The sequence below is a fragment of the Mastigoproctus giganteus genome, chromosome 4 (genome assembly GCF_048544385.1).
Source record: "Mastigoproctus giganteus isolate SK-2022 chromosome 4, ASM4854438v1, whole genome shotgun sequence".
Lineage (NCBI taxonomy): Eukaryota > Metazoa > Arthropoda > Arachnida > Uropygi > Thelyphonidae > Mastigoproctus > Mastigoproctus giganteus.
In genome coordinates, this window is record NC_143578.1 from 134,540,479 (window position 1) to 134,567,519 (window position 27,041).

The window sequence follows — 27,041 nt, forward strand, 5'->3', positions numbered from 1 at the left end:
GATCCTGTTGCAGTAGCATACTGTCATTAGTGTCCTTAACAACCTGAAAACATTAGTATCGTCTGCAAACTTGGACATTGAGCCTTATATACAATCATCAATATCACTAATAAATATAGAAAACAACAATGCACCCAACACTGAACCCTGGGGGTCTCCACTAATAACATTAGTCCATGAAGAGCAGTGTCCATTGATTACCACTCTCTGGCTTCTCCTACACAACCATCCCTTTATCCAGAGCAGCAATTTGCCTCCAGTGCCACACTGCTCCAATTTGTGCAGTAGTGTTCCATGTGCAGCGGTATCAAAAGCCTTTCTAAGATCCAAATATAAATTATATCAAAATCATTCTTTGCATCCAGTTCCTTTGTGACTACATCATAGTATCCAATCAAACTGGTCAAACAAGACTTCCCCTTAACAAACCTGTGCTGTGTCCGAGCTATAACTGAAGTCTTGTCTAGATGATTTTGCAATGCTTCTTTAACCAGTGTCTCCATAAATTTCCCTGGAACAGAAGTTAAACTAACAGGTCTGTAATTACCTGTGTTTCCCTTTTATTATTATTATTATTGTTGTTATTATTATTATTATTATTAGCCATATGGTGCAAGGAAACCTGAGGCTTATGCTGCACCAGCCAAAAAATATTTCCGAGTTACCCTGAGAGAGAGGAATCACCAAGAATGAGAATGATGATATCCAGCTCAGGACCCTGCTTGTGCCTAGCTCATACTCACCGGATGTGATCCCCTGGGATTCTCCTTTGAGGATTGGGGTCACATTTTCACATTTCCAGTCCGTGGGTACCTCCCTTGAGTCCAAGGAAGCTCTCATAATTAAGGCTAACGGTTTGCTTACTTCCTTTTTCGCCTGCTTTAATATAACTGGATAGGAGGCAGTAATAATAATAATTATAATTACTATTTGCTAATATTTTATCCTCGATCGTGGCCACTAGTATTATCATACCCAATGTTTATAACCCTTATTTTAGAATTTCCTAGTGAAGTAGAAAGGAATCACCAAGAAAGAGAATGATGAGCTGGATATCATCATTCTTCTCTTTCTTGGTGATTCCTTTCTACTTCTCTCTCTCTCTCTCACAGGGTAACTCGGGATATATATATATATTTATTTATTTATTATTATTTTTTTTTTTTTGGCTTGTGCAGCATAAGCCTCAGGCTTTCTTACACCATATGGCTAACAACAACAACAACAACAACAACAATAATAATAATCATAATAATAATAATAATGTTGATTGTCTTCCTGTTGTGATATTGGATGGTGTTGCTTCAGAACGCTGTTTCACAAGTGTTCCTAATCTAACAGCAGGGGCGGATGCTAAATTTCCGTTGCGAATCACAACAGTTTGTTGTACATTGCACGTGTGTAAGCCCATATGCGTTCTCTGAATTTAAACATTTTCCACCTATAGTATAAGACAACATGTATTTATCATTGCTTTAGAAATGGTTCTCGATTACGCAAAAATCCAATGGTGAGTAGAAGATCATCGTATCCTCGTTACCATAAAACTGCAATAGGAAAAACAGTGAGTGTGAGATAGTGTTTGTGATAGTACTAGTAAGATATCTTGCTACTCTGTTGGTGGTTTGAACTGTGACGTCAAGAAGTTGAGTTTTCCAAAATGGCTGTACTGTTTTATACGCTATATGTATTAGCTATATTTTTTGTGGCAGGGTGGTGTTTTGTATGGCTTCTACATATGATGGCCATTTTAAATGGGTAAGTTCTTATAATGTAATTATTTGTAAACGTAGAAGTACATTTTATTCTTTCATCGGCATAAACCTTGACAAGACTTGCTTATTATGTTCCTAAAATTTCATTTTAGAAAAATAATAATGAAAAAAAAAAAAGCATAAATAATTAAGGACAACAAACCAGCATGCACCCTATTACCCTTTTATTCAGTAAAAGTTAACTAAGGTTCGACATTTCCTATTATGAAATGATATGTTCATAAGCCTTTCATAATAGGAGCACATAATAGGATCAGACGGGAGCACGTTTTTGCCGGTGTTCACAAGCACTAAAAATGCAGTAATTCTGTTTAATGTTCCTTTTATTATTGATGTAATATGAACATTGACAATTCCACCCAAGGTGCAATAAACATCACTTCCTGCCCCACGACACTTTTTACCTCCTTTTGGCCTGTTGTAGTTGTGAAATTGTACGGGAAATTTCGGCTTGCATTTGCGTTCGCAATCTGTACTTATCTAAGGGGCGCCAACTTTAATTAGTACATAAGTTGGTGCTGACTAGATAAAGTTAGTATACAATTAGGTACTTTTTTGGTGAATCGTTAACCGTTTTGTTTATGTGATACCTGTAAAAGAAGCCAACCATAGAGGATATTTAGATTTAAATGGATTTGAGGAAAAGCGAAGTGGGACAGTGTTAATGTGGGGTAGGACTTTGGAATCTAGGCAGCCAATAGGTAAAAGTAATCTGCATGTAGTAAAACACCATAAATGAGTCCAGAGCAGTCCACTGCTCTGGACTGATTTATGGTGTTTTACTGGACTTTGAATGGTGTATGCAGGGGCAGGCCATCTCGAGTGTGCAAGGGGTGCACTGCAGGATCATCTAGACAAGACTGCAGCAATAATTCAAACACAGCATGGGTTTGTTAAGGGAAAGTCTTGTCTGACAAATTTGATTGGTTATTATGATGTGGTCACAAAGGAACTGGATGCAAAAAATAATTTTGATATCATATACTTGGATTTCAGGAAAGCTTTTGACACTGTTGCGCATGGAAGACTACTGTACAAATTGGAGCAGTATGGTATTAAGGGTAAGTTGCTACAATGGATAAAAGGATGGTTAAGTGGGAGAAGACAGAGGGTGGTAATCAATGGGTGCTGCTCTTCGTGGACTAATGTTATTAGTGGAGTCCCACAGGGTTCGGTGTTGGGTCCACTGTTGTTTTGTGTATTTATCAATGATATTGATGAAGGTATATCAGGCTTAATGTCGAAGTTTGCAGATGACACAAAGGTTGGCAGGGTTGTTAATGACAGTAATGGCAGTGTGCTACTGCAACAGGATCTAGATAATTTGGGCAGATGGGCTAAGAAGTGGCAACTGAAGTTCAACCTTGACAAATGCAAAGTACTGCATATGGGTAGAAGTAACCCCAGAGAAACGTACCAACTGTGTGGTACCACACTTAAGGTGGTAGAAAATGAAAAAGACCTGGGAGTAATTGTGCAGTCAGATATGAAGTTTTCTGAGCAATGCAGACAGGCTGCTAGGGCAAGTCATGGGGTTTTGTCAATGATATATAGGAATTTTGCTAGCAGGGAAAAGGAGGTGATTGGTGATTGTCCCTCTGTATAAGGCAATGGTCAGGCCACGCCTTGAGTACTGCGTACAGGTCTGGAGGCCTCATTTTAGGAAGGATGTAGATTTGCTTGAGCGTGTACAGAGAAGAGCAACACGATTGGTGAGGGGAATGAAGGGATTCTTTTACGAAGAGAGGCTTAAGTTCTGCAAATTGCAGTGGCTGGAGACTAGGCACCTGCGCGGTGATCTGATTGAGGTCTATAAGGCCTTGAATGGGTTGAGCACGCTCAATTCTGATGGGATCCTTCCACTTGTTCAGATTACGAACCTTCGGCGACATAAGTTCAAATTAAGAAAGGATAGATGTAGAATAGATGTGCGGAAATTTGCCTTTAGCCAGCGGGTGGTTAATTGCTGGAACAAACTTCCATCTGTCGTTGTGGAAGTTGATAGGTTAAATAAATTTAATGAGGAACTGGACAGGCATTTGGAGAGAATGGTGTGATTTTTTTTTTTGGCTGATGCTGCATAAGCTCCTACACTTGCTTTCTTGCATCATGTGCCACTACTACTACTACTACCTGGGCATCAACATTCAAGGGGCATCTGAAAACCCGAAACTTACATACACATATGAAGAAAATTTTAAAGTGCCAGATTTCAATTGGCACCCAGGCGCCACTTACCTTAGAAATGCCCCTGGTGTATGTGATCACTGAATAAATCATACACTATCACAAAATGGAAGATTGCTAACTGTGGAACTTGTATAATTGTTGTCTTACGCAGCTACATTTAAAGCATAAATTCTTCATAGAAGTGTGCACCAAGTATAAGAAGAAATTAATGTATTATTCCCTGATGTTTGCATTAGAGCTGCCACATGGTTAAGTGGGAGAAGACAGAGGGTGGTAATCAATGGGTGCTGCTCTTCGTGGACTAATGTTATTAGTGGTGTCCCACAGGGTTTGGTGTTAGGTCCACTGTTGTTTTGTATATTTATCAATGATATTGATGAAGGTATATCAGGCTTAATGTCGAAGTTTGCAGATGATACAAAGTTGGCAGGGTTGTTAATGACAGTAATGGCAGTGTGCTACTGCAACAGGATCTAGATAATTTGGGCAGATGGGCTAAGAAGTGGCAATTGAAGTTTAACCTTGACAAATGCAAAGTACTGCATATGGGTAGAAGTAACCCCAGAGAAATGTACCAACTGTGTGGTACTACACTTAAGGTGGTAGAAAATGAAGAAGACCTGGGAGTAATTGTGCAGTCAGATATGAAGTTTTCTGAGCAATGCAGTGAGGCTGCCAGGGCAGGTCATGGGGTTTTGTCAGTGATATATAGGAATTTTGCTAGCAGGGAGAAGGAGGTGATTGTCACTCTGGATAAGGCAATGGTCAGGCCATGCCTTGAGTACTGCGTACAGGTCTGGAGGCCTCATTTTAGGAAGGATGTAGATTTACTTGAGCGTGTACAGAGAAGGGCAACAAGATTGGTGAGGGGAATGAAGGGATCCTCTTACCAAGAGAGGCTTAAGGTCTGCAAATTGCAGTGGCTGGGGACTAGGCACCAGCGCGGTGATCTGATTGAGGTGTATAAGGCCTTGAATGGGTTGAGCACGCTCAATTCTGATGGGATCCTTCCACTTGTTCAGATTACGAACCTAAGGGGGCATAAATTCAAATTAAGAAAAGACAGATGTAGAATAGATGTGTGGAAATTTGCCTTTAGCCAGCGGGTGGTTAATTGCTGGAACAAACTTCCATCTGTCGTTGTGGAAGTTGATAGGTTGAATAAATATAAGGAGGAACTGGACAGGCATTTGGAGGGAATGGTGTGTTTTTTTTTTTTTTTTTGGTTGATGCTGCATAAGCTCATACACTTGCTTTCTTGCATCACATGCCACTACTACTACTACTCCTACATATCCTGTTTTCCAAATGAACATCTGAAGGTGAGTTGGTGTTCTCCTTGGGATGTTAATTTCCTGGCTATCCAAGTTAATATAAAATAAACAAATTCAATGAATAAGTGTTTGTGATATATATATATTTTTCTATTCCTTCAAGATAAACTAATTCCAAGTGTACATGTCGGGTATACTCCATTTTATGGGTACACCTTGTCACTGCTTTGCATGCGTGGCCAAAGAATGGAGTGATTGTCCACCTGAGTTCTGTGATTGTGTGGTTGAGGTGAGTTTTTGTTGTATTCAAGTAGTAATTTTTGTTTAGTGAAAAAAAGATTAGGTTTTTACACTACTTCGGGAGGGATTCAAGCAAAAAACCGGGCCAGGACTGCCTTCTTCCTCTTTTTCTTGCCAAAGCACGGAGGTGTATCCATAATCTGGAGTATAACCCATGTGTCTTTTAAGACATGCATCCTATTCTCGAATACTTGCCAACTACCAAATGACATGTTTACATACATACTGTAGTTTTTTTGTGGAAACCACAGCAACTGCATGCACTGTTACAGTTGACAGTTAAATTGCTTTATGCTACTTGTTAGTTAAAATAGCAGTTCTCAAACTTTACCATACTGTGTCCCCTCTTCCTAAATGGTAACTGAATTTGTGTCACCCATCTCTTTCCCGCCGACCGGGCTAGCCGGGTGGGTAAAGTGCCTTCCTGGCAACCCAAAGGTCGCGGGTTCGAATCCCGCCTCGGGCTTGGATCAAAGTACTGCAAAAACCTTGGGAGGTGCATTATGGCCACAGAAGCCGATGCGCCAACAACTACAAAAAAAAAAAAAAAAAAAAAAAAAATCTCTTTCCCGATAAATAAAACTAAACACTGGAGATTTTTATATATGTATTGTAGCTTACATATTGTATTTTAAAGCCACTTCATATTCATCCTGTTCTGATACAAGGAACATCATGAACTAAACCAATATGAACCACATTGAATTCTGTGAGCCTTAGTCATTATAGGAGAGGAGTATTTAGTAGTTCATTTGCTGAAAGCTCTCCAGTTGTGACAACTGTCTGGGCAAGGGAGGAAGGTTTTGGAATTCTGCTCTGTTTATACCACGTTGGCTTTTGGTTGTCTTTTGCTCCTACTGCCAGGGCCAGGTGATGTTCTATGCTATGCAAGTTTTCTTGATTATTTCTGCTTTGTATTCAAGCCGGGCTGGGTTTGTATTATTGCCAGTAGCTTGTGGCTTGAGTATTATCTCTGAAACAGGGTAGACATCCCTCAGCATGGTAAGCCATGCTGGGGGATGGCTTACCGTTTACTACTTCTGTTTATGTTATTTTGGAATGCTTCCATGAAATCTTGTCTTTTTTGGTGGTGCATTACATGAAGAACTTTGGGCATACATTTATTGTTTTCATTGGATTTATTGTGGGCTATGTCCGTTTGATACATATTACCTGTACTGGTTTGGTGGTTGTATTCATCAGTTTTAGTGTCTCTAATCTAAATAGTACTTTCTGTGCTTACATTCAAGGTGGTAAGCCACATTCTTATTTTCTGGCTGGGGAATGGCAGCTGAGTGGAGAAGTTAATTTAGTTTCTTTTAGCTGGTAAAATGGACCCCGTTGTTGTTCCACTTGATACTCCTCTTAACTGTGCCTTATACTCAGATGTGGTAGACGAATAGTGGGCAGTCTTAGTTGTTGTCCTGGAGAGTTGGGTTATAGAAGTTATCAACTGTGTCATTTATGACTGGATGTAGGTTATTCTTGAGAATTGTCCTTACTATATTTAGTTCTTCTTTTGGACTGTTGTAATAGCATATTCTAAAGGCTGTGAGGGTCATAACCCTTTTTATAATATTAGTCTTCATTGATTTAGGGTGGGGGTCAGACTGGGATTTAAAATTGACAGGGTGTCAGTTGGTTTTCTGTAAACTGAAGTACCTGAACTGGTTAGATTTCTATTAACATCAAAGAGGAGAAAGGATTTCTTATTGCTAGTTTCTGAACTCGGTTAAGGAAACAAACCTAAATGACTTAAAGGGTTATATCAGGGTAGCAAACTGTACAAGACTGCTAAAGTCAACAGGAGAGACTGCCTTTTAACAACGATGGAATACCCTTAAATAAAAAGGGTGCAAGAATATTTACTGATGCTATCAAGGCAGTGTTAGGTGGGTCAGAAATATGCTAGTTTGGGTGGGATTCACAGACTAATAGATTAACAGTAGCTGCAGCAGAGGTGGAACAAGTAAATACATGGAATGTGTTAGGATAACTAAGGGTAAGAACAGGTGCATGTATACTTGCATGTGCACCAATGCTAAGAGTTTAGTAAATAAATTTAATGAATTTGAAGTGCTGGTTAAGACATGAAAGGCAGATATTGTTGGGATATCAGAGGCCTGGTGTCACAGATATAAGTAATGCCGAATTTGAATTTGGGGAGTACAATGTGTACAGAAAGGATAGACAGGACAGGAAGGGAGGGAGGGGGCTTTGCTGTTAGTTAAGAAACATAGAATCGAAGGAAATGCATCCAACTGACAATGGTGGACAGTGCAATGTTGAGTCAATTTGGTGTGACATAAGCACTGGGAAAGCAAATTTGAAAGTAGGAATATGTTATAGGCCTAATGACTCTGATGAGTACAGTGAACAACTGTGTAGAAAAATAGTGGGCCAGTAAATCAAATTGTATTATAATGGTGGATTTTAACTTCCCAGATATTGACTGTTACTTGTGGGTTGGTCACTCACGTATTAGCAAGGAATTTGTGGACTTATTGGATGATTGTTTTCTACGTCAGCATGTTTGGGAGGCAACTAGAGGGAGTAATACTCTTGATCTGATTATCAGATCCTGCAGATAAAGGAACCACTAGGTGGTAGTGATCACAGTGTGCTGAAGTGGGATTTACTCAAAGAGGTAACAACCATCAGGGGTAAAGGGTAACTACCATCAGGTGTTATTGCTTTCGTAAAGGCAACTACGATGGTCTGAGACAATATTTAAATTCTATACAGTGGGACCAATTGTTGATGTTACCAACAGCAAATTCAAAATGGGAAGCATTCAAAGAACTTATCTTGGAAGTTACTAGGCTTTACATACCAACTAAGAAATATTGTTCATGGTTTAGGCCTAAATGGATATCAGATGAACTAATGAGACACATGGCAGAGAAAAAAAATGCATGGGATACATATAAATTAACACGTGACACAGAAGCCTATGATAGATATAAGCTGGTCTGTAACCAAGTCACAAAGAAGGTTAGGCAGGCAAAGGCAGATCATGAGAAATCCTTGGCAAAGGATGCAAAGAAAAACAGCAAAGAGTTCTTTATTTATGTAAACTCTAGAAGGAAGGGGATGAATCAGATTGGTCCATTTGATATCGATGGTTCAACTGTTGATGATCCTGCTCAGGTAGCTAACAAACTAAATGAATATTTTGCATCGACATTCACACACGAGGAGTTATTCAGCGAGGGGAATGCTAGAGGTGTATTCAACTCAGGCAGTAAACTAGATAATCTTGTAATAACTGAGAGTAAAGTGGAGGAGAAATTGTTGAACATAAACACAAGAAAGGTACCTGGGGTGGATGGGATATATCCAGTTATATTAAAGGAGGCAGCAAAGGAAGTGAGCAAACCCATAGCCATAATTATGAGAGCTTCCTTGGACTCAGGGGAGGTACCCACAGACTGGAGATGTGCAAATGTGACCCCAATTCACAAAGGAGGATCAAAGCCTGACACAAGTAATTATAGACCTGTGAGTTTAACTTCTGTTCCAGGAAAATTAATGGAGGCACTGGTTAAAGAAGCACTGCAGGATCATCTAGACAAGACTTCAGTTATAGCTCAGACACAGCATGGTTTTGTTAAGGGGAAGTCTTGCCTGACCAATTTGATTGGATTCGATGATGCAGTCACAAAAGAGTTGGATGCAGGGAATAACTTTGATATTATATACTTGGATCTTAGAAAGGATTTTGATACTGTTGCACATGGAAGACTGCTGCACAAATTGGAGCAGTGTGGCATTGGAGGTAAATTGCTGCTATGGATAAAGGGGTGGTTGAGGGGGAGAAGACAGAGAGTGGTAATCAATGCACACTGCTCATCGTGGACTAATGTTATTAGTGGAGTCCCTCAGGGTTCAGTGTTGGGTCCATTATTGTTTTCTGTGTAATTTCTATATCAAGCTTAATGTCCAAGTTTGCAGACGATACAAAGGTTGGCAGGGTTGTTAAGGACACTACTGATGCTGTGCTGCTGCAACAGGATCTGGAAAGGTTGAGCAGATGGGCTGAGAGGTGGCAAATGAAGTTTAACATTGACAAATGTAAAGTACTACATATGGGAAACGGCAACCCCAGAGCAACGTATCAGCTCTGTGGTACTACACTGACAGTGGTAGAGAATGAAAAGAACCTGGTGATAATTGTGCAGGCAGATATGAAGTTCTCTGAGCAGTGCAGACGGGCTGCAAGAGTAGCTCCTGGTGTCTTGTTAATGATATATAGGAATTTTTCCAGCAGGGATAAGGATGTTATTATTATTACCTTGTATAAGCAATGGTCAGGCCACACCTTGAATACTGTATACAGGTCTGGGGCCCTCATTTCAAAAAGGATGTAGAGCTGCTGGAACGAGTACAGAGAAGGGCATCAAGATTAGTGAATGGAACAAAGGGTTGCTCTTACGAAGAAAGGCTTAAGTTTTGCAAATTACAGTGTCTGGAGACTAGGCACCGGCAAGGTGATCTGAGAGAGGTGTATAACGCCTTGAATGGTATGAGCATACTCAATGCTGATGGGATTTTTCCTCCTGCTCAGAATAATCACCTGAGAGGGCATAAATTCAAATTGAGGAAAGACGGATGTAGGATAGATGTGCGGAAATTTGCCTTTAGCCAGCGGGTAGTTGGTTGGTGGAACAGACTTCCATCCCTTGTTGTGGAGGTTGATAGCCTAAATAAATTTAAGGCTCATCTGGACAGGTATTTCGAACGAACAGAGGGGTAAAGTGGAAGTTTTTTTTGTTTTTTTTTTTTGGCTGATGCTGCATAAGCTTGCTTTCTTGCATCATATGCCTCTACTAATGCTAAATGCTAATTGTTCACTTAAAAGATATCTGCTCTACAGCATCAATTTTGACCCTGGCAGATATACCCTGGTCCTATTCCATCTTTCCTTTTCACACAATATATTATCTGTCTCCCTGACAATAGAGTCACTAACAATAACTAACTCCTGTGGGATCAGCACATTCTGCCTTGGAGATTGCTGCTGTATTGCCTGATGCACAAGAGTGAGCTCCGGCATTGAGTTGGGCAGCTGAGAGTTTGACCGGCCCCTCCATCATGTACTCTCTCCTAGCCTGTCTCTGCTAAATTGCAGACAAGCACTGGGGAAGCAGAAATGAGAGAAGGAGTGTGTTATAGGTCTCATGGCTGATAAAAAGAACAAAAAACTATGTAGAGAAATAGTGAGCCAGTAAATCAGAAAGTCTTATAATGGGGGATTTTAACTCTCCAGATATTTACTGGAACTTGGTTGGTCGTGCACACTAACAAAATGTGGATTTATTGGATGACTATTTTCCACAGCAGAATGTTAGAGAGGTAACAAAAGAGAGTAATACACTTGGTCTGATTATCAGTAGTGATTATTCATGCATTTAGAATCTGCAAAATAAAAGAACCACTAGGTGGCAGTGATCACAGTATATGATGTGAGATTTACTTAAAACGTGTAACTATCATCAAGGATAAAGGGTAGGGTTTTGTTTTTATATAGGCAGGTATGCAAAGTGGTCTCAGACAGTTTTTAAATTCTATACAGCAGGATCACATGGTAATTTTACCATTGGCAAATTCTAACTGAAACATTCATGGAAATAATCATAGATAGTACTGGGCTTTTCATACCAACTAAAATACTTTTAAAGGATTAGACCTGAATGGAAGTCAGATGAACTAATGGGAGTAGAGAAGAAAAATCCATGGGATGCATATAAATTATCATGTGTACAGAAGTCTATGATAAATATAAAATAGTGTGTAATCAAGTTACAAAGGATATTAGGCAATCTAAGGCACATTATGAGGGATCTGCCAAAGGATATGAAGAAAAATTGCTCAGACTTCTGTTTTTTAAATAAACTCTAGGAGGGGATGAATCACGGAGATTCACTTGATATTGATGGTTCATATTGGTGATCCTGCTCAGGTTGCTGAAAACCTGAATAAGTATTTTGCACTACATTCACCCATGAGGAATTCTTTAGTGGAGTGGATGCCATAAGTTTATCAAACTCTGCTAGGGAGTTAAAGGATCTTGTAATAATTGAGAAGAAAGTGGAAGAGAGAAATCATTGAAGTTAAATGTACGAAAGGCACCTCTGGTGGATGTGTTCTATCCAATTATATTAAGGGTGGTGGCAAATGAGGTGAGCAGACCCAGACCCTTAGCCATAATTATGAAAGTATTCTTGGATTCAGAGGAAATCCCCATAGACCAGAATGTCCAAATGTATCCCTAATTCATAAAGGTGAGGTAAAATAGTGACATGGGTAATTACAAACCTGTTAGGTTAACTTACGTTTCGGAGAAAATAATGAAGTCACTGGTTATAGAAATAATCCAGGACCATTTATACAAGAGTGCAGTTATATTTCGGTCACAGCATGGTTTGTCAAAGGCTGATCTCGTGTGACCAATTTTATGGGCTACTATGATGCAGTAACAAAGGAAAGGGATGCAAGAAATAATTTTGATATATATATATATATCATATATTTTTATTAGCCATATGGTGCAAGGAAGCCTGAGGCTTATGCTGCACTAGAAAAAAAAAAAATTCTGAATTACTCTGTGTGAGAGAGAGAGAATCAGACATCCACAATAATTTTCTCCCCCTCCCCACAACTAGAGAGAGAGAGAGAGAGAGAGAGAGAGAGAGAGAGAGAGAGAGAGAGAGAGAGAGAGAGAGAGAGAGAGAGAGGTGGAAGGGAATCACCAAGAAAGAGAAGAAAGATGATATCCAGCTCAGGACCCTGGGTGTGCCAAACCCATATTATTTATTGTCATACAACAACGAAATTTCGTGCCAGTCTTCCACTAATAAATAATCACAAAATTCTCAGATGTGCTAGACAAGCTGTACTTGCTACCTGGGAGTCTAAAACGCTGATGGAAATGATATTTGGGTGACATTCAAGTTAAGTGGACCCAATTTCGGCGAAGTCCGGATGGTCTGTGACAGCCAAATCCTCTGCTTGCATCTTCATGATGGTGGGACCGTTAATAATCCTGGGTATAATCCCCATGCACAAGCACACTGTAGGTGACCACTCAGGTATGAACCAACGTAAGCAGGGGTCAAGGTGTGGTGCCCACACCACATGGGGGAATGCCGCCCCTCTGTGTTACGAGGCAATACTAGGTGGTAGATGACTCTCATCAACTGGTGCAATACCACCACTTTGCTTATTGGAGGCTTGAAGTGGTGGAGCTCATGTTGAGTCTCCAGAGCTAAGTTCCAGTCAACCCTTCCCCATCTCCTCCATCATGCGATATGGCTGATGACTTTTGAGGTTATGATGAACATCATGGTGAGATTCAATCTTCATAACATTTCGAGGGTATGAGAAAAGGCTCCATTGGAGAATCGAGCCTTTCTCTCACAGCCATTTCCAACCATACGTTGTTTTGCATTACAAGAATGCACAAAGTGATAATCTGTGAAATTTATTTTCCTTTGTAGGATTACTGTTTTGAAACTTCTGATGTCATCGTTTGCTCAGATCATGTTAGTGAAATTATTCTTGTAGAAATGGAATCCTTTATTCCACACTCCACTTTAAAATCTTATTTATCTAAATCTTGGTTTTCCAATAAATGCAATAAGGCTATTCAAGAGAAGAATGTTGCATATTTTAATTGGCATGTTTCCAATTCTTCAATCTCATTTTCTGCTTACACCAAAGCTCGCAACAATTGTAAGGTAGTTATTAATCAGTCCAAACTAGATTTTGAACAGGCTAAGAGTAGAAAACTTGCTTCTTGTCCAAATGGTAGGCGAGCATTCAGGTCTCTTGCCGAAGCTACTGGCTTAACCTTTTGCCCAACTCTGTTTCCACCTATGTCAAAACCAGATGATTCTATTGCCACTTCAGCCAAGGGTAAAGCTGACCTGCTAGCATCATATTTTAATTCCAACTCGTGTATTAATAATCTTAAACCACCTCCCACCATTCCCAGTATGCTCCATTAAATGCTTCTTGTGGTCTTCCGTCAAAAGGATGTCAGAAGGATTTTGAACAATCTGGATGCTAAGAAAGCTCCAGGTCCTGGTTGTATTTCTCCACTTGTTCTCAGAACATGTGTTCCTGAACTTACTCCTGTTCTTTGCCACATTTTTTTACTTTCTTATTCCAAAAGTGTTTTTCCTTCTGCTTGTAAATTTGCTCATATCCAGCCAGTTCCTAAAAAGGATGACAAATCACTTCCATCGAATTATGGTCTGATTGCAATTACTTCTACTTGATTAGACCGGGGTTCGAGCCCCTGACCATCAAATACGGAAGATGCGGAAAGGTCAGGGAATGACCGCTACATATCCCCGGAGCAATATGGCCTTAGTTGCTAATGCTCCTAAAAACCAAATAACAACAACAACAATGTTTCACCAAATAACAAGACAACAATGTTACTCTGGGGTTACTGCTTCCCATAGGCAGCACTTTACAGTTGTTAATGTTAAACTTCAGTTGCCACCTCTCACCCCATCTGCTCAACTTTTCTAGATCCTGTTGCAGCAGTGTACTGTCATTAGTGTCATTAACAACCCTGCCGACCTTCGTATCATCTGCTAACTTGAACATTAACCCTGATATACCATCACCAATATCTTTAATGAATACAGAAAATAACAGTGGACCTAACACTGAACTCTGGGAGACTCACTAATAACATTAGTCCACGAAGAGCAGTGTCCATTTATTACCACTCTGTCTTCTCCCAATCAACCATGCCTTTATTACAAGATTATTTAGCTTACTGCCAGAGTTTAATAAACCTCTGGCATTCCCCTCCCTGAATAACTCCTCATGTGTGAATGTAGATGCAAAATATTCATTTAGTTTGTTAGCTACCTGAGCAGGATCATCAGCAGTTGAACAATCGATTATCAAGTGGATCAATCTGATTCATCCCCATCCTTCTAGAGTTTAAATAAGTAAAGAACTCTTTGCTGTTTTTCTTTGCATCCTTTGCCTAAGATTTCATGTAATTTGCCTTTGCTTGCCTAATCTCCTTTGTGACTTGGTGACAGACCAGCTTATATCTATCATAGACTTCTGTGTCACCTATTCATTTATATGAATTTCATGCATTTTTCTTCTCTGCCACATATCTAATCAGTTCATCTGACATCCATTTATTCCTAAATCATGAACAATATTTCTTAGTTGGTATGAAAAGCCTAGTTGCTTCCAAGATTAATTCATTGAATGCTTCCCATTTTGAATTTGCTGTTGGTAACATCAGTTGGTCCCACCGTATAGAATTTAAATACTGTCTCAGACCACTGTATAGTCGCCTGTACGAAAGCAAAAACCCTTCCCTTTACCCCTGATGGTAGTTACCTCTTTGAGTAAATCCCACTTCAGCACACTGTGATCACTGCCACCTAGTGGTTCCTTTATCTGTGGATTCTTAATGCACGAAGAATCACTACTGGAAATCAGATCAAGACTATTACTCCCTCTAGTTGTCTCCCGAACATGCTGCCATAGAAAACAATCATCCAATAAATCCACAAAAGCCTTGCCAGTATGGGAGTGACCAACCCACAAATTTCAGTCAACATCTGGGAAAATAAAATTCCCCGTTATAAGACACTCTGATTTACTGGCCCACTCTATTTCTCTGCACAATTGCTCATTAGGCCTATAACACACACCTACTCTCGTTTTTCCCTTTCCAGTGTTTATATCACACCAAACAGACTCAACATTGCTTTGTCCACCAACATCAATTGGATGCATTTGCTTAGATTTTGTGTTTCTTAACTAACAGCATAACCTCTCCTCCCATCCTGTCCTGCTATCCTTTCTGTACACATTGTACTCACCAGATTCCCATTCTGCACTGCTTATGTCTGTGTGACACCACATCTTTGATCTCCCACAGTATCTTCCTTTGATGTCTTGACTAGCATTTCAAGCTCATCAAATTTATTAACTATACTCCTAGCATTGATGTTCATGCAAGTATACATGAACCTGTTTCTACTCTTAGTTACCCTAACACAGTCCATGTATTTACTTGTTCCACCATGACTCCCTGGAAATCCCCATTGCCTTGCTTTCCAGGCTTGCTGCTCAATTGCATTTCAATAGAAGCAGTGCAAGAATCACTTTCACCTCTGCCAGTAGCTACTGTCAATCTGTTAGTGTCTGTATCCCCCCAAGCTATCAGTTTTCCAACCTACCTAACTCTGCCTCGATAGCATCAGCAAATATTCTTGCACCACATCTTCGATGACACTTCGATTTCTAGTCAAGATGATATATCTCTATTGGGGATTACCCTGACTTCTAATCTCTCTTGGCATAAGCACATTGCAAATATTGGTTCCTCTGCATTTAAAAAACTGGGGTTTCTCTTTCACTGAGAGTGGTAACCGCATGTGTTACTTTTCTTCCAAGCAGCTGTTCATTCTGTACAAATTGCAAATCTGCCCTACTTTGGAGTATTGTTCCCACATCTTGGGCGGTGCTCCAAAAATGTCTCTCAGGCTTCTAGATTCCATTCAGAAGAGGGCAGTTAGGTTAATTAACAGATTCTCTTCATTCTCTGTCTCATCGATGTTCTATTTCTGCTGCATGCCTTTTATATATATACTTCCATGGGCACTGTTTGTCTGAATTGGCTTCTGTAATTTCTCTCTCCCTTTCAAAGCAGTTCGAACTCATGCGGTTACCACTCAGTATTCTTTTACTGCAACTTCAAACTCTCAGAAACAACTTTTTTCTTCCTCATTTATTAATTCAACCTGGAAGGTTTTCTGGAACAAAATTCCTTGATACGTATTCCTGATGATTATAGTGTACAAAAGTTCATGACTAATGTCAAAAAATATCTTCTTTCATCTTCTCAACCTCCAACCCACATACGGTACTAAGCACCATAGGTTCTAATATCTCGTGTTTGGGGTTTCCCTAAAAAAAAAAAAAAAAAAAACCTTTCCTGAAATCCAAGTATATGACATCAAAATTATTCCATCAGCCCATCTGCCCAAATTATCTAGATCCTGTTGCAGTAGCACACTGTCTTTATTGGCATTAACAACCCTGCCAACCTTTGTAACATCTGCAAACTTCGACATTAAGCCTGATATACCTTCATCGATAGCAATTGATAAATACACAAACAACGTGCCCTAGCACTGAACCCTGAGAGACTCCACTAATAACATTAATCCACATAGAGCAGTGTCCATTTATTACCACTCTCTGCCATCTCCCACCCAACCATCCCTTTATCCATTGCAGTAACCTGCCCTTATTGCCATTACCACTCCAGTTTAATATAGCAGTGTTTCATGTGCAACAGTATCAAAAGCTTTTCTTAAATCCAAGTATATGATATCAAATAATTTTTTGCATACATTTCCTTTGTGACCACATCGTAGTATCCAATCAAATTGGTCAGAGAAGACTTGCCCTATACAAACCCATGCTGTGTCTGAAATATTACTGCTGTCTTGTCTAGGTGATTCTGTATCACCTCCCTTAACCAGTGACTCCATTATGTTTCTTTGGAATAGAAGTTAAACTAGCAGGTCTATAATTATTTGTGTCACCCTTTGAGAACCCCCTTTGTGAATTAGGGATACATTTGCACAAATCCAGGCCATGGGGATCTCCCCTGGACTCTAATGATGCTCTGATAATTATGGCTAAGGGTTTGCTTACTTCCCTTGCTGCCTCCTTCATTAAAACCTAATAGATTCCATCCGCCCCAGGTGCCTTTTTTATGTTTAACTTCAACAATTTCTCCCCCCACTTTGCTCTCAGTTTATCAGCTACTTGAGCAGGATCATCACTAGTCGAATCATCTATGTTAAGTGGACCAATCTGATTCATCCCCTTTCTTCTAGAGTTTACATAAGTAAAAAACCTGTTTTTCTTTGCATCCTTTGACAAAAATTTCTCGTAATCTGCCTTTGCCTGCCTAACCTCCTCTGTGACTTGATTACAGACTAGCTTATATCTGCCATAGGCTTCTATGTCACCTGATAATTTATATGCATCCCATGCTTTTCTGCCACGAACCTCATTAATTCATCTGACATCCATTTAGGCCTGAACCTTGAACAGTATTTCTTAGTTGGTATGAAAAACCTAGTAGCCTCCAAGATTATGTCCCTGAATGCTTCCCATTTAGAATTCACCATTGGTAACATCATCAGTTGATTCCACTGTATAGAATTTAAAAACTCCCTGAGACCACTGTAGTCACCTCTACGAAAACAAAAACTCTTCCCTTTACCCTTGATGGTAATTACATCTTTAAGTAAATCCCACATGAGTACACTGTGATCACTGTCACCTAGTGGTTACTTTATCTGCACACGAATGATCACTGCTGATAACCAGAACAAGAGTATTATTATCCTCTCTGGTTGCATCTCGAACATGCTGCTGCAGAAAACAATCATTGAATAAATCCACAAAAGTCTGGCTAGTGTGCGAGTGACCAAACCACAAGTTCCAGTCAATATCTGGGAAGTTAAAATCCCCCATCACAAGACATTCTGATGTACTGGCCCATTCTATTTCTCTGCACAACTGTTCATTTTACTCATCAGAGTCATTAGGCCTATAACATACTCTTACTCTCATTTTCCCTTTCCCATTGTTTATATCACACCAAACAGACTCAACATTGCACTGTCCACCCTTGTCAACTGGATGCACTTCCTTAGATTTTACGTTTCTTAACTAACAGCATAACCTGTCCTCCCTTCCTACCCTGTCTGTCCCTTCTGTACACATACTCCCCAAATTCTAATTCTGCACTGCTTATATATGTGTGACACCATGTCTCTGATATCCCAACAATATCTGCCTTTGATGTCTTGATCAGCACTTCAAGTTCATCAATTTTATTTACTATACTTCTAGCATTAGTGTACATGCAAGTATACATGCACTTGTTCTTACTCTTAGTTACTCTAACACAGCCCATGTATTTACTTGTTCCATGATGACTCCCGACAGCTCTTGAAGCCCCCAACAACTTGCTCTCCAGGCTGCTGCTCATTACAATAGAAATAGTGCAAGAATCACTTTGGCCTCTGCCTGTGGCTACTGTTAATCTATTAGTCTATGTATCCCCCCCCAATCTAGCAGTTTTCCGACCCATCTAACACTGCCTCGATAGCATCAGCAAATATTCTTGCATCCTTTCTATTTAAGTGTATCCCATCCCTGTAGAAGCAGTCTCTCCTGTTAGGAAGCATAAGACCACGCTGAAAAAAATTCTATTCCATGAGCCTGAAAGGCTCATGGAATAGAATTTTTCATGAGTCTCTCCAGGGCTGAATTGATTGATAAGGCTGTCATCATATACTCCCTTCTATCGTGTCTGGGGAGAATTGCAGACACTTTCAAATTTAACCCTAACTCGCGACTTTTCTTCAGCATCGACCTGTACTTGTTAAATAAATTTGCAGATCTCTTACTCTTAAGGTCATTAGTGCCAATGTGTACAACAATATGAACAATGCCCTTAAAAGATGAGTTACATATGAATATATCTTTGAAATTTCCCATGCTTAACAGTTATACTAAGTGGAAAATGGAGGACTAATCATTTCTAGCCCATAATGGTTATTTTTTTTCCCACCAGAATTAAGTTTTGTTTCTTCGAAAATATGTGTGAAATGAAACATTTAAATATTAAACTTTCTCATTAAAAAAAAAAAAAAAAAAAACCCTTAGTATTGCAGTTCATTAGTGAGAGGTCTGATACTGATATATTCCAAGAAGAAAATGCAAAAAAAAAAAAAACGAACAAACCCAAAAACGTTTTTCAAGAAACTATGGCTCTAATCTGGGTGCCAAGTGATTCAAAGTTATCTCTATAGTGTGTGCAAAGTGAGTAGAATATTTTTGATTTTAAATATAGAACGGAAATTCACTTTTCTGTTTCTTGTTAATACTTCTAACTCAGCTGCTTGCGATTACCCTTGTGGAAGTGCTCCTGCTTCCCCATGGCAAGGCAGGAAACCTGAGAAGACAAGTCACCTTTTCAGGGCAAGGAGAAAAATAATCTTCTCAAAACTTGCAGGATCCAAGGATCCTAATACAGCCACTCATGAAGTGGAAGACTCAAGTCGTGGTGCTAAATGGCAAAAAATGTACTCTGTTAAAACAAGAGCTCTATTGCACTCTACTCAAGAACAGTATCTAGGTACTCTCTTACATTTCAAAATTCAGAAATAACTAAAAAACCTCAGGATATCCAAAAACATCCGAACAGCTGAGATCTGGCAACTTATTCGTTGAAGTGTTAAATGAATGACAATCAGAACGCCCCAAAAAATTGCATGATTGCTGTCATGTCTCTTGAAGTCATGATTGCTGAGTGGGATCCCATAAACCTCAGAAGAAAAGTTGAAAAATGAATTACAAGACCAAGGAATTGTGCATGTAAAGCACATTGGCATTTGTGGCAAGCAGATGTGCCTAGCACCTATTGCAGCTCTTCGTAGTGACAGCAAAGAAGTATAGATAAGAGGGGGATTAGTGAAGTAGAGTAGGTTTCAAAGGTTATTTAGTATATTGTAAAGTTTATTTTCATAATTTTTTTCCCTCTGATAGTTTGATTTTTTTTAATATTATAAATATAATTTTTTTTTAAAGTTTCTTTTATTCATAATTACTAAATTTTAAAATGGTTATTACTATATCCGCCTTGAACACTTTGTCAAAGGCTACCATGACTCATATGGAAATAGCCAACTGCGATTCCCAGGTGAGTCATGATTTTATCCTTTGCAGAACCTGTGGCATGTATTCCAAGGTTGACCTAGTGGATAATTCTAGCTCACTTGGAGATTCTTTCCTTTGTCACCGTTGTAAGGAGTGTACCGATCTTAAGTTAAAATTTGGTGCATTTCTAGAACAATTTGAGTCACTGAAAAAATGGGTGCTTGCCCTCGATAATAATGTATCTGGGAGCAATTCGAAAATTGTAGATCTCTTAAAGTACCATTTATAACTGACACAATATAATAGCGTAGCTTAATTTAATTTATTATGATACTCACCTTTTTATAATCTGCATTGATGTTGGAATAAATTGGATGATAATTTTAAAGAAGTGCACGTCTTTGTCCTTGGTTGTCAATGTTGAAATTTGAACAATTTTAGTTATACGGTTGGAAACAGAAGGCCAATAGCCATAACAAGTGGCTTTCGTTTTACACATCTTCAGTTGGCAATTTCTACCATTGTCTCCTCCGTAGCCGAGTGGGCAGGAGCGGGAGTGCAGTAGCACACGCTCTTTGAGTAGACGTAGCACACGCTCTTTGAGAGTTCAAGCCCCTAACTGCTGAATACGGTCGATCTGCCAACCCGCACTGGACCAGCGTGGTAGATTATGGTCCATTTCCCTCAACATGAATTGTTGAGGAGGCGTCCATCCTGCAGTGGGTTGATAATGGCTGCACTTTACTTTTTTTTTTTTTTACCATTGCCAACTGAAGACGTGTAAAACGAAGATGTGTAAAACAAGTGGCTTTCGTTTTACACGTCTTCAGTTGGCAATTTCTACCATTGCCAACTGAAGACGTGTAAAATCAAAGCCACTTGTTATGACTATTGGCCTTCTGTTTCCAACCGTATAACTAAAATCGTTCAAATTTCAACATTGACAGCCAAGGACGAAGACGTGTACTTCTACTTCCTTGCACACATTTTGATTCTGTTTTTAAATCCTAACTTATTCATGCTAACTTAAATTTAAAATTATCATCCAGTTTATTCCAACATCAATGCAGATTATAAAAAGGTGAGTATCATAATAAATTAAATTAAGCTATGCTATTATATTGTATCTGGGAGCTTGTTAGGGACTCAAGACTCTAGTAACCCATCAAGTGATGCACTCCCGATTTGGGCTCCAGAACAGAATAACCAAGTGCAAACTACTCTGTTTCAAAAGGACTTAGTTTTATTAGGAGACTCCATTGTTAGGGAAATGGGAAATATTTTTTTGTAATAAGAATAGGTGGACTAGAACCAGGGTATGAATGATGTCACCAACAGGCTGTCAGATTTTAAGGGGGTAAAGAGAATATTATTATTCATTTGGCAACTAATGACATTAAGCATACACTATCTGATGATTTGTTAGACAAATATAGGACCATGCTGAAGAAATGTTTTCAACATTTTGTTTTCAACATTTGTTTGGAGTGAAGAAACCATCGAAAGTCCTTCAGTATCTTCTTCAGCGGCGAAAAACATTTTTAAACGATTGATTTGTATGAGCGCTTCTTCTATTTTCATCGGTGGTTCGTCGTTAATATGTTCTTCGACAGAATGACCTCCTTCCATTTCTTCATCCTCGTGAGGAACTTCTTGAAAAATATCGATGATAATGTCGTTGATATCTAGAGCACCATCTTCTGTAGTGAGGTTCGAGTCTATATCTTTGTAGTCAGGGTCACTTGTAGCTGAAGTGTCGTACATTATCAATAGATGTTGAAGTTCTTGTTCTTCTTGGTGCTCCACATTGCTGTTCACAACTTCAATTTTTGCGTTTGAGAAGCCAGACTTTACAAAACAGTTCACGACAGTTTGTTTTCTAATTGCGTTTACTGAAAATCCATTGAATCGCATCTAGGATGCTGATTTTATTTTCAAGGTCACTCGCACATGTTACATTGTTCGTGTTTGCAATGAGATGTCTTAAAACACGTTTTCTGTAGTGAAGTTTAAAATTTTTTATTATCCCTTGATCCAAGGGCTGACACTCTGCAGATGTGTTTGGTGGCAGAAAAACGATTTGAATGTTGGACAATTCAATGTGCGGGTGAGATGCAGCATTATCCATGAAAAGAATTTTTCTGTTTTGACGAATCATGTTTTGGTTAAAGTGACTTATCCATTCGTTCATGATATCTCGTGTCATCCACGCTTTATTATTAGACTTCCAGTCAACATTCAAAAGATTCAACTTTATGTCCTTGAAACAATGAGGATTTTGTGGTTTTCCTATAACAAGAGGTTTGTTCAAAGCCTCCCAGCATATTTGTACACAATAATACAGTCAAGCGCTCCTTAGAAATTTTTCCGCCCTGGCACTTTTCGTTTTTTAGACTCATTGTTTTTTCAGAAAGAGCTTTAAAAAACAACCCTGTTTTGTCACAGTTGTAAATATCCTTAGCTTCAAAATCACAACATAAATCTTTCAATTGGACGGTCCACTCTGTTACAACCCCAGTTTCAACAGATCCACCTTCACCACTTACGGTTTTCCAAGAAATTTTATGCCGAGTTTTGTCTAGCCATCCCACAGAAGCTTTGAACTCATTTACTCCCATAGATTTTGCAACCTTCAAAGCCTTTTCCCTAATAATAGGCCCATTAATGGGAATTTTTTTAGCATGTTCGCGACAAAACCACTCATACGTAACATTGTCAATTTGAAGTCCAACAGTTTTCGGGAATGATTTTTGAACCTGATCATTTCCGTGTTGCCAAAATTATTTGAGCAGTTCATTTTTTTTCTTTAGGATGTCACTTACCTGCGTCTTCCCGATTTTGAATTTTGCAGCGAGATTGCGAACACTATTTTTTTGCCGATCATACGCATTAATGAGTTCGACTTTATCTTTTAAAGTTAAATGTATACGAGAAGACATTATGCACTTAACACGACACTGAACAAAACTGAAAACTGAAACTCAAAAGACGAAAGGCTGACAAAATTCCCCCCCCCCCTCGCCTGCACACACTGAATTCATCAGAAGTTTTAGACGTGCCTTAAAATTTTTGAAAAAGGGTTTAGAACCGCGACGTAAACCTTGATAAAATTTAGAGAATCAGAAATAGAAAATAAACACACGATTGAGGCAATACCTGGAAGAAAAGTTCCTAGAAAAAGGGCCGTGAGCTCTCCTGCAGTCCGTTATGGGGAGATCAAATTAAGTGCTAATCTAAACGAAACAGTGCAGATTGCCTGTCCGCGTCCGTTACAGAGAATGTCCACTAGACAGAAGCTGCAAACACGTTAGAACCAATACAGGTGAGTTGGGGAATTTGAAAATGTCCGTTGTAGAGAAATGTCGGTTAACGAGAGGTGTCTGTTAGGAGAAGTTTCACTGTATATATTATAAAATAAAAGAAAAAAAGTAGAAAAATAGAATGCAAGTAGAGTGAGAATGCAGATTATGAATGAAGTAAATGTCTGTCTCTCCCACTCCCCACTGTCAGCAAACATATCCAACCCCCAGAGCAGGATGGGTAGTTTTGACCATCCTGCTCAGGGGTTAGGATATGTTCACTGACTCAGCTTGACACAACTGCCATTTAGCCATCTGAACTGGGTACTCCAACTCAGTTCCCTTTAAAACCCCATCCCCAGGCGGGTGGGTGGGGGGTTGGTCTCTGTGTCCTTCTCCTGCCTCCCCCGTACTTTGCCTAGTAGGGCTTGTCCCCAATGACCTCTTTGGTGGTATCTACTCTATACTCCATCTTTCTACCTGTTTTACCCAAAATCTTCAGTCCCCCCCCACTGTAACTAAGCCGATTGAGTATGCCCCATTAACAATGCCGCCAAATTTTAATCAACGTTTAAATTCAGCTACTGTCTCGAAAATCTCTTTTGGCCTTTTCAAATTATAGTGTTCAAATCTTCCCCCCCCCCCCTTTTTTTTTTTTTTTTTTAAATAGGCCTTGTCAGAGAAACAAGGGTGGGACCCATTGTTGTTTCTCTGACCGTTTTGCCCAACAGCTAAATGGTCAGAGAAACAACAGAACATACACAACACTACATGACATTCCACTCCCTACACTCTTTTTAATATCTCTGGGCTCCACAGATTTTTTTGTCATAAAAACAGAGTACAGAATGCGGATTTAGGTGGAGAAACCCCTTGTGCTGTCAGACAATTAACACACTTTACAGTATAATAGTGGAGATGGGTGAAATCCCTGGTGCCGTCAGACAACTAATACATTATAAACAGAAAATTTATCTTATTCAGTACAATCCAGTTGCCTTTTGTCTTCAAGAAACTACCTGACACCATCTGTAGTCACCTCACTTAAACATTGTCAATCTACAGAAAAAGTTGGGTCTCTCGTGTAACCAATTCAGCTCATGGAGGCATTGCAGTTGTAATCAGCTCCAGTATTCCTTCCTGACCGTTAATGCTGCAAACAAATCTAGAAGCTATGGTCGTTCGAATATCCTTCCATTTTCCCCTGCCATTGTCTCCTTATATTTTCCTGTTAACCAAGACATCTCTTACATTGACTTTTAAAGTCTTGCATCTCGGCTCCTTCCTCCCTTCTGCATTATGGGGGATTTTAATGCATATTGTCCTTTATGGGATGAAAAGATACATGAGAAATGGGAACAGATTTTTTGAAAAGATACATGATAAGCTAAATCTGACACTACTGAATACTGGATTGTATTTGGGTGCTATTTTCACCTGCGTTCTGGGTCAAGTTCAGCAGCCAACCTCACCACATGCTCACCAGCTCTTTTTTTTTTTCAATGTTTGATTGGTCTCTTCATGATAATCTTCTGGGTAGTGACCACTATCCAATAGTCTGTCATATAGGGGCAAATTTACAACACTGCCTTAATCATATGGTCAAATGGAACTTTGCAAAAAGCTGATTAAGAAAGATACAGGCAACTAACAATCATTGACAAATCAGTTGTATCATGTATCAGTTAATGGTACCGTAAAATATATAACAAATTGAATATAGCAGGCCATCGAGATAACAGTATCAAGACTGCTCACAAGTCATCAAACACGGCCAAAACCCTGGTGGAACAAGGAATGCAACCAAGCCAAATGAAAGCCTGGAATAACTTTCGCAAGAACCCTACCACTGCAAATCTAGTGTAGTTTAAGAAAGCCAGAGCCAATGCCAAATGTATTCATTGAGCAAGCAAAAGAGAGTCATGGAAAGGTTTCACTTTAATGAGTCCACTCAAACTATTTGGAAAAATATTGGTGAAATGTATAATAAATATCCTCCTTCATGTCTGTCACATACTGAATGTGAATGGGAGTGACATTTTATACCTTGGCGCCTCCATAGCCAGGTGGGAAGGAGCAGCAATGCGTAGCACACGCTTCTTGATTAGACCGGGGTTTGAGCCAGTCACCACCAAATACGGAGGATGCGGAAAGGTCAGGGAATGACCACCACATATCCCCAGAGCAATATGGCCTTAGTTGCTAATGCCCCTAAAAACCAAATAACAAACAACGTTTTATACCTCATAACATAGCCAGAACTGTTGGAGAGTCTTTTGCTTAAACTTCTGCCATATCCTCATACTTGCAGTCATTCCAGAAATTAAATTCCCATGCTGAAAAATATACCCTAAATATTGACACTGATTCCTATCAACCATACAGATACCGATGCAGTCAGAAGTTAAATTTTCAGCTTTACAAGTATTGACTGAGAGTTCCACAGCAATCTTTTTTAAAAGCCAAAGCTTAAAGTGACATTAGGACTGATCAAATGCGAATTATGCATTTAATTCTAGATATGACTTTCAGAAATACTTGTGGAAATGCACTTTAGATGTCCCCCTTTGAATTATAATAACTTACTTGATTAGTGTATTATTTCAAGTGTGTCTATGCTTTATAAGTTTAGGAAACTTGCCTCAATGTAAAACAGTCCAGTTGCTTTAAAATGTAATCACTAGTAGTTGAACTTTGATATTGCTTTAAACTTTGAATTAATTGACATGAATACATGAAATGAGGATTTGGATAAATGAAACTGATCTGTCTGGTTTTTCCTGCAATATAAAGTTGGTAAAGTAAGTTGCATAATATGTGGCTTTTTTTTTTTTTTTTTTAACTTATTTTTACATAGATCGTTGAACAGAGCCCAAACTTCAGTGGCTCTAATAAAGTGGCTGGGTGTATCATTTCTGTAGACTAATAAGAATTTGTGTATTTGAAATTTATATAAAACTGTTTTATGAATATTTAAAACATAAAAAATTTTCAAAATTGCAGGAAACTTAGACTTCATAAAAAGGTCCTCCTTCCACCGTCAACAGAAACACCCTTACCTGGTGTTTCCATCTTAAAGCCACTTGTTGGTGAAGATTCAAATTTAGCTTCCAATCTGGAAACATATTTTACACTTAATTATCCAGTTGTAAGTAGCCTACCTATATTACTTTTTGTGTGTGTGTGTAATACCATATTTCCACCATATAAGATACACCCATAATTTAGCCAAGATTATTTAGGGAAAAAAATACCATTTTTTAGTTATCTGTTTATTTTATTGTACATGTCACATTACTTCTAATTATTTTAGAAGCATTTCATTACATTTATGACTATTTTTAAAATACCTTACATACTAAGGTATTTTAAAAATATTGAACCCAAAATATTTTAATCATCTCAAAATTCATATACAAAATTGTTATTCTAATTCACCTTTAAATAGAACAATAAGAAAATGG

General features: G+C 38.9%; 1 protein-coding gene across 1 annotated transcript in view; it reads left to right on the forward strand.

The window, feature by feature from the left end:
* Positions 1-1,564: 1,564 nt before the first annotated feature.
* Positions 1,565-27,041, forward strand: part of GlcT (ceramide glucosyltransferase) — a 199,246-nt gene continuing 173,769 nt past the window's right edge. Inside the window, exons 1-2 of the mRNA XM_090371803.1 lie at positions 1,565-1,758; positions 26,581-26,725. Coding sequence (XP_090227929.1) covers positions 1,661-1,758; positions 26,581-26,725 — 243 coding nt within the window. The 5' untranslated portion in view covers positions 1,565-1,660. The remainder of the gene's footprint in view (positions 1,759-26,580; positions 26,726-27,041) is intronic.